Below are 15,106 nucleotides of genomic sequence, written 5' to 3' on the forward strand. Positions count from 1 at the left end.
ATGGAGATTCTCAGTCATCCAGGGTCCCAAAGGTGCTTTTTTAAAAGGCACCTGGACTTCCTTTGTTTTTTCTTGAAGACGTTTCATTTCTCATCCAAGAAGCTTCTTCAGCTCCCCTTTCATGTGTGAGTGGTTGAGGGGGGAGCGGGATACAAAACTCCTTAATTAATCAACTCCTACCCTCAAAACGATGCTATAGAGCACTGCACACCAAAACAACTAGACACAGGAACAGTTTTTCCCCGAACGCCATCACTCTGCTAAACAAATGATTCCCTCAACATTGTCAAACTATTCACTAAGTCTGCATTACTATTATTATTAATCTGCTCATCTTTCCTATCACCCATCACTTCCCACTTATGACTGCATGACTGTAACTTCGTTGCTTGTATCCTTATGATTTATATTGTTTCCTAGCATGATTCCATTGCTTCTTTGTACCCTATGACTATCATTAAGTGTTGTACTTTATCATTCTTGACGAATGTATCGTGTCTTTTTATGTACACTGAGAGCATATGCATCAAAGACAAAATCCTTGTGTGTCCAATCACACTTGGCTAGTAAAGAATTCTTTCTTTCTTTTCTTTTCTTTTCTTTTCTTTTCTTTTCTCTTTTCTTTTTTTCTTTTCTTTTCTTTTCTTTTCTTCTCTTTTCTTTTTTCTTTTTTTCTTTTCTTTTCTTTTCTTTTCTTTTCTTCTTCTTTTCTTTTCTTTTCTTTTCTTCTTTTCTTCTTTTCTTTTCTTTTCTTTCTTTTCTTTTCTTTTCTTCTTTTCTTTTCTTTTCTTTCTTTCCTTCCTTCCTGTCCGTCCATCCATCCATCCATCCATCCATCTATCCATCTATCTATCCATCTATCTAATTACAGCAGGGTAGATGGCAAAGCCCAGTTCCTTTGCGCTGATCTTGAAGCGCTAAGCAGGATCAGAAGAACCCCCTGTGCGTGGCCTAGATCGTGTCGGACCCATTCAGACGTTCAAGCCTTGCTTGGTGGGGGGTGGGGGGTCGAAGTCTTTCCCGGGCGCTAGTTCAACGCGTGAACCCGCTTGCGGCTGACTCTTTGCCTGCCTCACCCTCCCACCCCCCGAGAGCAGAGCATTCCCCTCGGCTTGGCCCTGCGCAGCTCGGGGGGGGGGTGGGGGTCTTCCCAAAGCCAGGCCTGGGGAGCCGGCGGAGCTCCGCCACCCGACGCTTCTCTTTTAAATTTGGCGACAGGCGAGGCGCACCTTCCCGCGGCGAGCACGTGACGCCCGCGAAGGCGCGGGAAGGCGGGCCAAAAGCGACCCGGGGAGGCAGGCGGCGGCAGCAGCATCGGCGGCGGCGGCAGCAGGGCCGGAGGAGGGAAGAAAGGGAGGCAGAGAAGGAGGGCAGCGGACGGAGGCGTCGCCTTTAAATGCTCTCAGCCGGGCGGCGGCGCGAAGGCAGCGCGCGTGGAGCCTCCGGGCGAGGGGAAGAAGAAGAAGAAGAAGAAGGGGAGAAAAGAAAAAAAGAAAAATAGCCCAAAGCAAGCGCGCTCCGATGCGTCCTGGACCATGAGCAGCCCAGCCGGCTCCGTCGCCCTGCGGGATTCCCTTGCCGTCCCTCCGCCGTCTCTCTGAAGCCCCTCGCCGGCTGATGCTTCCTCCCCCGCCAGCATGTCCCGGCGAAAGATCTCCTCGGAATCCTTCAGCTCGCTCGGTTCGGACTACCTGGAGACCAGCCCGGAGGAAGAAGGCGAGTGCCCCGTGGCCAGGCTTCTCTGGAACGGCAGCCGGAGCCCCGCTGCCCAGTCCGGGGCTACCACACCGGTCGCTACCGTTCCCCCGCCGCCGGAGGCTTTGGCGGCGGCGGCGGCGGGTCTCCCTGGCCCGGTTTCCGCGGGTTCCCGGAGGGCTCCTCGCAGAAGGCGGGTCAACCTCGACTCCCTGGGCGAGAGCATCAGCCGCCTCGCCGCCCCCACGGTAAATGCGCCTTTATTATTATTATTATTATTATTATTATTATTATTATTATTATTATTATTATTATTATTATTATTATTATTATTATTATTATTATCATCATCATCATCATCCCGGGGGGGGGGGGACGCCGCCGCGATCACTAGTACGGGCAAGCCCAGGTGGGCAGGTAGGTAGGTAGGCAGGCAGGCAGGCAGGCGGGCCGGCGTTTGGCGGGGATGCCTACGCGCCCATCGGGCAGAGGAGGCTGACCAGGGAGAAAAGGCAGGACGGACCCTCCACCCGGCGGGCTTGTTTCGGCGCTGGAAGCTGGACGCGCGGGGTGGGGTGGGGGGGGGGGTTCAGAAGCAGCAGCCTTTGGGCGCCCTCAGGATCGTCCAACCTGGGCTCGCTGCGGAAGAGGAGCGCTCGATCCGCCGTAGACATCCCGGAGCACCCCGCCCCCCTCTTCGCCCACTCTTTCCCACGCTGCGGGCTTTCGAAGCGCGGCCACAGGTTGTCCCCCCTCGCGCAGGTTGTCCCCTTATAACCCGCTCCCTGCGCCCCTCAATGACTTGAAGGGGCTTCCTCTGGGTTCCAGATGTTTGGGCGTGACTCTTTCTTGCAGATTCCCACCAAAGGGAATCCCCTCAGACCCTTCGAAGTGGCTCCGTTCAGAATTGGAGCGTTATTTCGGAGGATTCCCTTCTCATTTAGCCTCTGGTTTTCTTGAGGGGATTTTCCAAAGGCTGCCCCCCACCCCCACCTCCTATAGCCTCATCTTTTCTTGTTGCATTTTCTTCGGTCCCCTCCAACTGCACATCAAGTTCCTTATGGGGAGAAGAAGAAGAAAAAAAAAAGGGGGGGGGGAATAAATGTCACCTTTCATTGACATCTTTTAATTGGCAGCATTACAATCCCTCCAGAAGACACCCAAGGCTAGGAGTTGCAATGCTGCTTCTGTACTTATTCCGAAATATTTGATTCTTCTACTGCTCCCTTAACATTCTAGTGGGATTATTCTCTTGAGAAATCTCCCATGTAAACCCTACAGGGGAAAAAAAAAACAGAATGAAAAGAAAGCCTGTAAGTTCGGATAGAGTTTTTACTGAATACTTGTGGCATGGGGAGTGTTACTGTTTCATAGCCTCCCCCACTCCCAAGCTTCTATTCTGCACAGAATAGAAAGAAATCCAGAGAAATCTAGATAATGAAAAGCAGAATGCCTGTCCAGATAGGCCTTTGGTCCAGTCTACAGAACATTTCCCTTGGTCCTCCTTTGCTACCGTTCACAGGCTCTCAATGGCCTGTGAATGGTAGTCCAAAATTCCATTCTCTGATTCTGCTGTGACACATATAATCTGACTCAGACAGTTTTGTTTATTGTTTTACCGAGCTGTAGCCGTTCTTAGGAGGACACTGAGAGAACATGGCTTAGATGTTTACTTCCCATGAATCATCTTCCAATAGAACGCAGTCCTTCTTTTCCTCTTTCCAAAGTTTATTTTCACTTCTTGGATCACAAGGCTTGTTGTTTCCCATACTTCTTATCAAAGATAACTTAAGACTTTTCTCTACCCAACTTCAGCCTTTATCCCATAATTGCTGCATCCTGCTCATTTCCCCTTTCTCTCCAATCTTGGCTGCTAATCCTTTCATTTATTGGTACATCCCATTCCAACAGAGATCTTGGAAGTACTCTCATTCAGCTTGATCCTTTCCAGCTGTGGAGTCTTGCACAGACTTCTATTCCTGACTGGAATTATGTCCCCCCTCCATCATTAAAAAAAAGTCTAAAGATGGAAAAGTAATTTGTTTCCCTTTATCTCTTGGCTATTCCATATGGTTTCTGCCAAGCTGCTTTGAATTCTGAACTTGTTTGTTTCTCCTAGGGAAAGAAATGGCCAAGTACAGCTTGGTTACATACTGCTTTGCTTTATGTAATGCCATCAGTTTTGTCTGTATTCTCTAGAGATGTTCATTTGTCTTATGAGAAAAGTCCCATGCATAAGAAATTGCTCTTTGCTCTTTTAAATGCCATATACTAAACTTGTTCATTGCAACTCTTGTAATTTTGCTCAACATTATCTGATAGTTCCCACCATTTTAATCCAGCTATGGGTTATTTTTGTGGCTGCAAGACCATGTTACAAAAAGCCAGTATGATAACTTTTAGAAGATGCTGCTAGGAATCTCATCAAGATAGCAAAGAACCATAGAATAGAATAGAATAGAATAGAATAGAATAGAATAGAATAGAATAGAATAGAATAGAATAGAATAATAAAAATTTTTATTGGCCAAGTGTGATTGGATACACAAGGAATTTGTCTTGGTGCATATGCTCTCAGTGTACATAAAAGAAAAGATACGTTCATCAAGAATCATAAGGTACAACACTTAATGATAGTCATAGGGTACAAATAAGCAATCAGGAAACAATATCAATATAAATCGTAAGGATACAAGCAACAAAATTGCAGTCATACAGTCATAAGTGGAAGGAGATGAGTGGTGGGAATGATGAGAAGATTAATAGTAGTGCAGACTTAGTAAATAAAGGAAAGGTTCTAGTTCCTAAGTGAGGCATTATCTAGAATGCAGAAAAGGAAGGATGTAAGCACTTATCATAAGAGCTTTGCAGGAAGGAATGAAGGAAGGTCCTGATCTTAGATTCCTAAAACATTGGACTGAGAGGAGTTCTGGAAGGAGTCATTATTTGGAATTAGTAAATATTTATGCTCCTTACAACCAAATGCTGGAGTAAAATGCCAGCCAGTCTTTCCCCCCAAAATACTCTGTTTAATTCTTCCCTCCCATCTGCTTTCAATCCCTTTTGGCAAAAGTTAGCTGATTTTCTGAGTCTGTTGAACGTGCCTTAATTCTCATTCAGTTCCTGTGGGGTTCTTCCTTGCGCGCTCTCTGTTTGTGTGTGTGCACATAAAATATGTGTGTGTGTGCACATAGAATATGTGTGTTTATTGGACATGTATATGTGTGTGTGTGTGTGTATAAACCATCTGTATCCGTCTGTCTGTCTGTCCTTCCATCCATCCATCCATCCATCCATCCATCCATCCATGTAGAATATAAGCAGCTGGAGAAGGGCAATTCGGAGCAGGGAACTGGGAAATATTTCTGCAACATTTCTCCTAATAAACACTATCACAAGAGCTAAAAATAAAATAGTTACAATTATATGGCACCTATACATACAGAATCTGTTTTCAGTTATATAATTCATCCCTGGGATATGCCACTGCTTTCCTAGTAAAAAACCATTCTATCACTATTGCAAAGAGGCAGAACAAATGATAAAGCTATGGGGATCAGTTTAATGCTAGTTGCCTGTAGTCATCTGGATAGGGACCAGATTAGCCCCAGTTTAATGTCTCTCTCCACCCCGTAGTTGGCATATCCTTTTATGGTATATTACTGAGAAAACTGCCTTTACTGTAGTTGAGGAATATTCAACAGTTTCTTGGCTTGAAAGGAATGTGAAACCAATTATACTAGAGTAATGGTATATATTTTGATGCTCTGTCAATGAAAATAAAAACCTCTTTAGATATCTGCTTAGAAAGACTGGAAGATGTAGTCATCTTCAATACAGATCTATACTGCATCCATCATTTTCCATTTTATTTTGTGAAGCTTATTGCATAATATTTAATGTTGAAATTAGTACCTGTGAAAACTTTGGATCAATTTCAGTTGGGGTTAAGGTTTTTTTTTTTTTAAAAAAAATAATCTATGCAATATCGATGCATGTTGATCGGTTGTGTCCAGAAGTGTAGATGTGACTCTCCCCTACGGTGTTTGGGTTTTCACATTATTGAACAATGCGTAGTCTTTTTATGACCAACAGATCTGAGATATTTACTTTAAGAGTATCACTGATCTTTCAATCTATTTTAGAATGGTTCATGTTGGAGGGAGTAAAATCATGAGGGGGTCCAAATTTTTCTTTTGAACACGGATAGAAGCCATTATATATGCCTGTATGGGTCAGACGCCAACAGTAACAAGTTGGTAGCTTAATTTTAATTTCTGACTTCAGACAGACGTATAGTAAATTAGATCACCTTTATTCCCTTCCCTTCAAATATAATGGCATTTACCCTGAAGATTATTTTTAATTTTGACATTCAATGAAATATTTTTAGATGAGCTTCAAAAAAAACAAAAACAAAAAAAAAACACCACAACACCCTAGGCCACAAGAAAATTTTCATGCAGTGAAATTTGGATAGTCCCATGTGGAGTGTGATTTGGCAAAAAGATATTAGAAATATTTTTAATGCTAGATATCAGAAGTATTTTTTCAGAAAAGTTGGGGGCAGAATAGATTCATGCATGCTATTTCTGCTAGAGCTGAGAAATTGCTGTATAAAACAAGCTTATATACTACGGGCCAACTTATTGCCTGTAAGTGATAGGAATCTGTGTGATTTGTCAACTGTAACCAACCTCCCGATATTTTGGAAAGATTTGTATCTGAACTTGGTTGCATTGTTAGCCTATCAAAGGAAAAGGTTCCGTTTTGCTTTTGACATTTTCATTCTATTCATGATGACAAGTTTATATTCAATAGGGTACATCAGGAAAGATAAGGAGAATTACCAATGGGTTGAAGAGAGAGATAATTTTCTTTATATGCCTATTAGATAGTTCAGTATAAATGGAATTTCATTAATTTGTTCCCCTCTTTCTGCATAAGCAGACCCACGGCTGATGCTATAATATTAGATGAAGAATCCCAACTGACCTTTGTCATATTTTTTGAAAAATAATTAAATTGCTTAATAAAGCAATGGCATAATTTTAGTGATTTTTTTAACAGCACATTTAAAGAGATTTGAAGAAACGTATTATATTATTTCAAGCTCTCTAGCACTTCCAGATTTAGCAATTATATTTTCACACTTTGGGGGATCATTAAGCTAATTGTAACAAGATGATTTTATAGATAGATGTAGATTTTCAGATTCTGGGGAATATTTATATTATACTGGTAATCTGACAAAACAAGCCCAGATTAAGTCAGGAGCATTACATTAATAGTTGTGGTCTCTTAGTTTTTTTCTTGTTCTACTTCTCAGATTATAAATTGATTTTTCACATTGAAACTGAAACCACAGACTCTTATAGCCATTCTTTACAAGTCATTACTATAAAGTATTAGCTATTGCAGCTCTCTCTCACTAGAAAGATTTTATGGTACAGTTTTTCATTACATTTAATAATAAATATTTTTTTAGTCCCTTCATGTCCTAAAATTGCTTTATACACTTAATGTATTTGTGAATGCCTAAAGTAGGGGTGTCAAACTCAATGCCTGGGGGCTGGATGCGGCCCGCGGGTTGCTTAGATCTGGCTCGCGGGGCCGCCCTGGAAACAGCAAAGGACTGGCCTGCGGTGGCTCCGTTTTCGCTGGCAGAGGGTTGCAGGAGGCTGTGGCAGCCAAAAACGGAGCTTGGGAGCCCATTTTCACTGGCAGAGAGCTCAGGGCACCACAGGTGCTCCCAACATGAGTGACATTGAGCTAGCCACACCCACCCTGGCCATGCCCACCCCAGCCCCCCGAAGTCAAAAACAACCCTGATGCGGCCCTCAATGAAATCGAGTTTGACACCCCTGGCCTAAAGTAAGCCATTTTTAATATTATTTGCCACTCAGTATTAAAATATAAAGGGTCAAGATCAGGGTGAATTTGATTTAAATCGAGTTGATTTAAATCATAATTTAAATCATGATTTAAATCACTAGTAAAAAGGCTTGATTTAAATCAACTCGATTTAAATCATAATTTTTAAAGAGCAACTGTCATCTCTGCTACTCCTTTGACCCACTGTTGACTCACCGATAGTCCCAGTGTTGCAGAATATACAGCCTCATGCTACATAACTAAGCTCCATTTCATGCTGAATAAACTAAATTATTTATGTATCTTAAATAGAAAACTATCTTACGATAGATTTTTACCCCCAAAGTTTTTTATTAAAATAAATTTGATAAAAATAAAAAAAATCCGATTTAAATAAAAAAAATCTGATTTTTTTGATTTTTTTTAAAAAAATCATTGATTTTTATCCACCCTGGTCAAGATGCAAGTTGTGATCTTGCTTTAAAGTGCAAGCATCAGCCTAGGTTGTATATTTTTGAAAATTGTGGTTTGTAGCAAAGAGAAGGTGGCTAATTTTGGACTGTGAAATGATGGAGAAACAAGAGAAGGAAAATTCAAGTTGAGTTTGTTCACGGCTTGATGCTATGTAGAATTTGAGCTAATAAATTTGCAACAGAGGTATGATTTGAACTGAGCGCTTCTTAGTTAGTAATTCAATTATTTAGTCAGTATGTAAGTTCTGTTGTCATAGGTAATGTGAAATCCTGGCTGATTTATGGCTATGCACTGAAAAGTCCCCTTTGGGTTTACAGGCTCAACTCAGTGGAAATAACTTGTAAATGAATGTCCTGAGGATTACATTTAATAGCTTTGGGAGTTAAGTATTGGTTGAAAAGGACAGTCGAAGTTTGAACTGCCTCCTAAATACATTGATTTGATGTAAGCTCCAATGTATTTCCAATTAAGCAAAAATAGAATCACAAATAATTCTAAATTTCTAAAGGAAAGTCTTTTAAATTTAGAAGACAGTGAAGTGAATTCTATTCTTTATCTTTATCTTTATTTGATTTGTATACCGCCCTACTCCCGAAGGACTCAGGGCGGTGAACAGCCAAACAGTAAAATATATAAATACAAAATTTAAAAACAGGATAAAATCGAATTAAATAATTTGGCCCAGACAGATTAAAACACCCCAATCATTTAAAAAACAGATTAAAATTTGCATATTAAAAGAAAAGAGGGAAAAGATTAGGCCAGGCCCGCCTGGTGGAATAAAAAGGTCTTCAAAGCGCGGCGGAAAGTGCGTAGATCCAGGATCCTCCGTATCTCCGGGGGGAGCTCATTCCAGATAGTATTGAACATAATACGATTTTCTTTTGAGTACACGTGTTTAAGATTGGATCCAAAGCTGCCTTGATATATTAAGGACAAATAGATATTTTGTGGGTCTGGAAAATTTGGGGAGTTAAATTATTTGCATGGCTAATTCTGGAGAGTGGAACTATGAGAAAATTATCCTGGACTCACAAATGAAGGAGACACATCCAAAGTATATTTCAGAATTTCAAGTGATCAGAGAGACACTTTTCATTCATAGCAGCAAAACCACTTTAACAAATATTATCTTGGGTTTCCTGTATCTCAGTTCCTGGCTATTGAGTTCAGTGAACAGAACAACAATAGAAAAAAAATCATACTTGAGCATGGTAAGAAAACAGGGCAGACAGCTTAAACATTCTGCCCTTTTTGGGTTTTCTGTATATCTGCCTTGATATAGACACATAATGGGACATGTTGGTGTTATAATCTGTGCAAGACCATATCACTAGTGAGATCCAATAACATAAGTGTGCACATTTTAGGTGGAATATCCCAGTTTTTAGGAGGCTGTCCCAGCTGGCCAGCAACAGCGTGAGCAACAGTACATTATATGAGTTGCAGGGCAGGAAGTAAACTCTGTTTATATTTCTCAATGCACATAAAGCAATTGTATTTAGGTTGGAAAACTCTAGATGACAATAAGGGATTAATGAATTTCTTTGCAGCTCAGATATGCGCCACGGTGGCGCAGTGGATAGAGTGCAGTACTGCAGGCTACTTCTGCTGATCACAGGCTGCCAGCAGTTTGGCAGTTCGAATCTCACTAGGCTCAAGGTTGACTCAGCCTTCCATCCTTCCTAGGTGGGTAAAATGAGGACTCAGATGATTGGGGGCAATATGCTGACTCTGTAAACCACTTAGAGAGGGCTGTAAAAGCTTTGTGAAGCGGTATATAAGTCTAACTCTGGTTATACCGTGTTTCCCCAAAAATAAAATCCTGTCTTATATTTTTTTGAACCCTGAAATAAGCGCTTGGCCTTATTGCCATGCACTCAAAAGCCTGATTGGGCTTATTATCAGGGGATGTCTTATTTTGGGGGAAACAGGGTATTATATGAGCCCTGGTGGCGCAGTGGTTAGAATGTAGTACTGCAAGCTACTTCTGCTGCCTGCTGGCTGCCTGCAATTTGGCAGTTCCAATCTCACCAGGCTCAGCCTTCCATCTTTCCAAGGTCGGTAAAATGAGAACCCAGATCATTGAGGCCAATATGCTCTAAACCGCTTAGCGAGGGCTGTAAAGCACTTTGAAGCGATATATAAGTCTAAGTGCTATTGCTATCTATGCTAGTACAGGTAGTTCTCAATTTACAACAGTTCATTCAGTGACTGTTCAAAGTTACAACGGCACTGAAAAAAGCTTATGACCATTTTTCACACTTATGACCATTGCAGCATGTCCGTGGTCATGTGATTGACATTAGGATGCTTGACAACTGACTCACATTTATGACGGTTGCAGTGTCCCGGGGTCATGGGATCCCCTTTTGAAACCTTCTGACAAGCAAAATCAATGGAGAAACCAGATTTGCTTAACAACCGTGTTACTAATTTTATCACATAACAGATGTGTCAAGAAAAGTCATAAAAGGGGGAAAAACTCACTTAACAAATTTCTCACTTAGCAAGATAAATTTTGGGCTGAATTGTGGTTGTAAGAATAGGACTACCTGTATCTGAGGTTAAAGATGAACCATAAGTAAAAACACAAATTAACACAAATTAATACGGTTTGCTTTTATCTGCCCACCTTCCTTAACATTGCACTCTTCAATAGAGGTCAGCAACCAAAGTAGTGAGTGATTTTAGTATCAATGAATTAATTGATTAATTTCTGGAATGTATATAGCAATAGCACTTATACTTATTTACTGACTGACGGTGCTTTACAACTCTCTCTAAGCAGTTTACAGAGTCAGCATATTGCCCTCAACAATCTGGGTCCTCATTTTACCCACCTCGGAAGGATGGAAGGCTGAGTCATCCTTGAGCCCATGCGACTCAAAGTGCCAAATTGCAGGCAGCCGGCAGTCCGCAGAAGTAGCCTGCAGTACTGCATTCTAACCACTGCGCCACCACGGCTCCTGTAGAATATAAGTTACATTCATAAGTATTGATTCCTTGAAAAGGAATCTCTACTATGGTCTTTTTAAAGATAAGAATTTGTTGCCTTTGTTTCTGATCGTCTAACTTTACGATCAGATTTAACAGCGCAGATTTTAGCAGCGCAGTATTATGTGGCAATTTGCCATTGGATTTCCCATTTAGGACTTTTGCATCATTCCAAGCAAAGATTTTCAAAGAAGTGGAATCCTGGTTTTGGGTGCAAAACAATTAATGAAAGTTCAAGAGATGCTTGATAGTATGTGTGAACGAGTTCGAAACTGGGGATCAGTGCTTTCTGTCAATCACGGTAGTGTTCATGGAAAAGATTCGTTCTTGGCTGAATTTAGAATCTTTAGATTTTTCCACCTGCCATTCTCACTTAATTTGATGGAAAAGCTACGATCCTTTTCACAGAAGAAGTTTTCATGAGTGAATATTGGGTTCTTTTGCCAGATATAAACTGATTTAAGATCTCATCTGGACTATCTGGGTTTGATTATGCAATATCTGGCACAATTATTTGCATCCTTCTGGTACAATTATTTGCATCAGTAGTGGGTTTCAAATCCTGGCTCTGCATGTGTAGAGCATTTTTGATGACATCTGGGTGGGTGGGTGGCGCCTCCTGCATTGCCACTACCGGTTTTCCCGAACCGGGGCGAACTGAGAGCAACCCACCACTGATTTGCATCCTCCTGATATAGAATGTTAAGGAAAGAATAGAAAGAAATAGTGAACCAACTTTTCTGATAATAGAGTAGACATAGCTAAATGTTGTTTACATTTAGATTTCAATATTGTAAATCCAGCCATTATACCTCTGTACATTTCTATCCTGGCAAATAGAACATGCTTCTATTGATCGTTGATTGTTTTGCAAATTTCCATGTCGCCTGTTCTTTGTTCTTTAAACTTTTCACTCTTTACAGGATCTTATCAGCTGCATCCAACCATGACTTTCTCAGTCTTTCTTTTCATTGCAGCTCACTCATTCTTCATGTATTTGTTTTGTGATGCATTTCTCATTCATACTCCCTCGATGACCAAACCACCTCACTGTACTTGTTTTGTACTGGCCATACACTTCTGTATTCCATCTACATTAATTCATTTACAGCAGTGTTTCCCAATCTTGGTAAATTGAAGGCGAGTGGACTTCAACTCCCAGAATTCTCAGCAATGGCTATGCTGGCTGTGGAATTCTTAGAGTTGAAATCCATATACCGTACCTGGAAATGGCTAAGATTGGGAAACCCTGATATACAGGTAGTTCTTGACTTATAACCACAATTGGAACCAGAATGTCCAAAGAGCCACGGTGGCGCAGTGGATAGAGTGCAGTACTGCAGGCTACTTCTGCTGATCACAGGCTGCCAGCAGTTTGGCAGTTCGAATCTCACTAGGCTCAAGGTTGACTCAGCCTTCCATCCTTCCTAGGTGGGTAAAATGAGGACTCAGATGATTGGGGGCAATATGCTGACTCTGTAAACCACTTAGAGAGGGCTGTAAAAGCTTTGTGAAGCGGTATATAAGTCTAAGTGCTTTTGCTATTTCTAAGCATGGCTGTTGTTAAGTGAGCTTTTATGTCAAGGTTGTTAAGTGAATCACTGCAGTTGTTAAATGAGATGTATGGTTGTTAAGTGAGTCCAGTTTGCCTCATTCACTTTGCTTTTTGGAAGCCTACTGGGAAAGTTGCAAATTGCAATCTCATGACTCTGGAATGTTGCCACCATCATATAGGCATGCCAGTTGACAAACATCTAAATTTTGATCATGTAACCATGGAAATGCTGTGATAGTTGTAAATGTGAGGACTGGTCATAAGACACTTTTTTCAGTTCCAGTGTAACTTCAAATGGTATCTAAATGAATGGTTTAAGTCGAGCACTGTTCTGACCCAGCCTTCGCAAGTAATGATAAGCCGCTTATTCGCAAGTAAAAAGTAACCCTTTTCAAAATAGGGCAGGAACAGTCTTTTATTCACATGGATAAACAAAGAGCAAATGTAATTAGTCCCAACAGACCTGGCCAAGAAATCTGAATTGCTTGCTGTATCCTAAAAGTGAATGGTTGTCTGTGACAACTGGCCTCTCCCACACCCCTACTATTTTATTTCCCAGCCAGGGAAGGGCTGGCTAATGTCCACGTCTGCTTTTCCTTGAGAGCTGGCTTATTGTTTTCCATTGCTCTCCTTTCCTCTCTGTGCATATGTGCATCTGTTCTTCCCACTCTTCAGGTCAGGCCCTGAAGACAGCTGCCTCTCCACCTGGGGGAGGATGGAAGGCCCTGGCTCTGCCTCTGTCTCTGATGCTGTTTCCTTATCAGAGCCTTTCAAAGGCTCTGAAGCCGGCCCAGGCTCTCCCTCAACCTCCTCCTCATCTGACTCTACTGCTAGTTCTGCTGGCAGCCGATGGGCCACAACAAGGACTACCTTTATACCTTGCGACAGACTACATGTTATCTTTCCCCCAGCATTTTTCTCTATTAAAATACCTGCATCTATTTCCTCTTCTTTAATAAAACATTCGACCACAAATTCATCTACTTTTGCTTAGCTTTCCCCATTTATAAATCACTAGCAATCATCCAGTCCATTTACTCTTGTCAGATCCAACCACATTGGCTTTTAATACATCAGTTTTCTGATTATATTCGTCATTGTATCATGCTGCAAATTGACTTCTTAGCCAAAAATGTACATTGTCTACATACAAAAGTACATGCGCATACACATCCCAACTAGTCCACTTATAACATAATTACAAGTATTTCTTATGTATTCACATAAATACTAAACCAAGGGGCCAATACACCTCCTTGCATTACTCTGCTTAGTGTTCAATTATTGTTAAGCAATCCATTTATACTTGCGTATGCTTTGCTTTCTTTTTAACCTCCCTCTCACTGTCATTTTTACCATCTTTCAGCATCATATTCAAGTAAAACATTCCATAAATCAAGCTTCGGTACTTTATTAAATGGTTCCTGGAAATGAATAAAAATAAAATAGCATTTCTTTTGTCAAGTTTATGTGTTTTTCAGGTAGTACTTGCACAACCTCTGTCCAGATTAAAGCTACTGTACATGGCAGTATTCCAATTTTGGTGATTGACTCTCTTTGTAAGTTTTTGATCACATCTTCCTGACTTAAAAAAACCCTGACCCCCTTGTAGTTTCTACAGGGAATACTTTTTCAAGCTTTCGCTTTTTACAGTACAAGGAAAAATTCTTCCAATCGTCTGGAAAGAAACCTTCTTCACGTATATGTTAAACAAGTCACACAGCTACGACAAGGAAACGGCTTCTATAGTTTATGATTTCTCCTGTTACAATTGTCTACATTGGCAACTTTATCATTTTCAACATGCTCTGAGCACTTATGACTTTTTTCACTGATTTTTTTTCTTGGACATCAACATTGGTTCAATCGAGTGGTGGGTTTCTACCGGTTCGCCTCAGTTTGGCTCCACCCACCCACCTGGATGTTATCACAGACGCTCTGTGCATGCGCAGAAGTGCTGTGCGTGAGCGAAGTGAGCGCATGCACGCATATGCTCACAGTTCTGAACTGGTAGCGAAGGTAAGTGAAACCTACTACTGGTTCAATCATACTGTTTGACATATCACTATTTGCATATCTATTACTATTGACATATATTCTCCCAGCATTTCCTTATTGCCTTGATATCCCAAATACTTTCATCCCTTTTAAATTTTGCTTCTATTCTCCATTGTTGAGGTTTCTAGTTTAGCCCAGGTCACTCATACTTCCAGAACAATTTTTTCCATTTCCATCAAAATTAAGCCCTATTTTCTCTGCCTCTTTTAATATCAACTGTTCCATGGTCTCCTTGACTACACTGTTCACAACTGTGTCTACAGTCATTATGTAATACCTTTCTCCCATCTCTTTTTGCAGCAAACCTTTATTTTTGTATTAATTTTTTTCCCCTCAATCATTACTTCTTTCATTTCTTCATTTTATCAAACATCCCTTTTCATACTTCCTACATGCTTAAGTGGCGCTTTGAAACATACAGTAATTATTTTCATTCAGTTCCATTTCTACATC

At 41.0% G+C, this 15,106-nt stretch overlaps 1 protein-coding gene across 1 annotated transcript in view; it reads left to right on the forward strand.

The window, feature by feature from the left end:
- The first annotated feature begins 1,362 nt into the window (after positions 1 to 1,362).
- Positions 1,363 to 15,106, forward strand: part of GUCY1A2 (guanylate cyclase 1 soluble subunit alpha 2) — a 205,804-nt gene continuing 192,060 nt past the window's right edge. The window contains exon 1 of the mRNA XM_070943950.1: positions 1,363 to 1,943. Coding sequence (XP_070800051.1) covers positions 1,638 to 1,943 — 306 coding nt within the window. The 5' untranslated portion in view covers positions 1,363 to 1,637. The remainder of the gene's footprint in view (positions 1,944 to 15,106) is intronic.

This window comes from Pituophis catenifer, unplaced genomic scaffold (genome assembly GCF_029215685.1).
Source record: "Pituophis catenifer annectens isolate HBS135680 unplaced genomic scaffold, rPitCat1.0.hap2 SCAF_4, whole genome shotgun sequence".
Lineage (NCBI taxonomy): Eukaryota > Metazoa > Chordata > Lepidosauria > Squamata > Colubridae > Pituophis > Pituophis catenifer.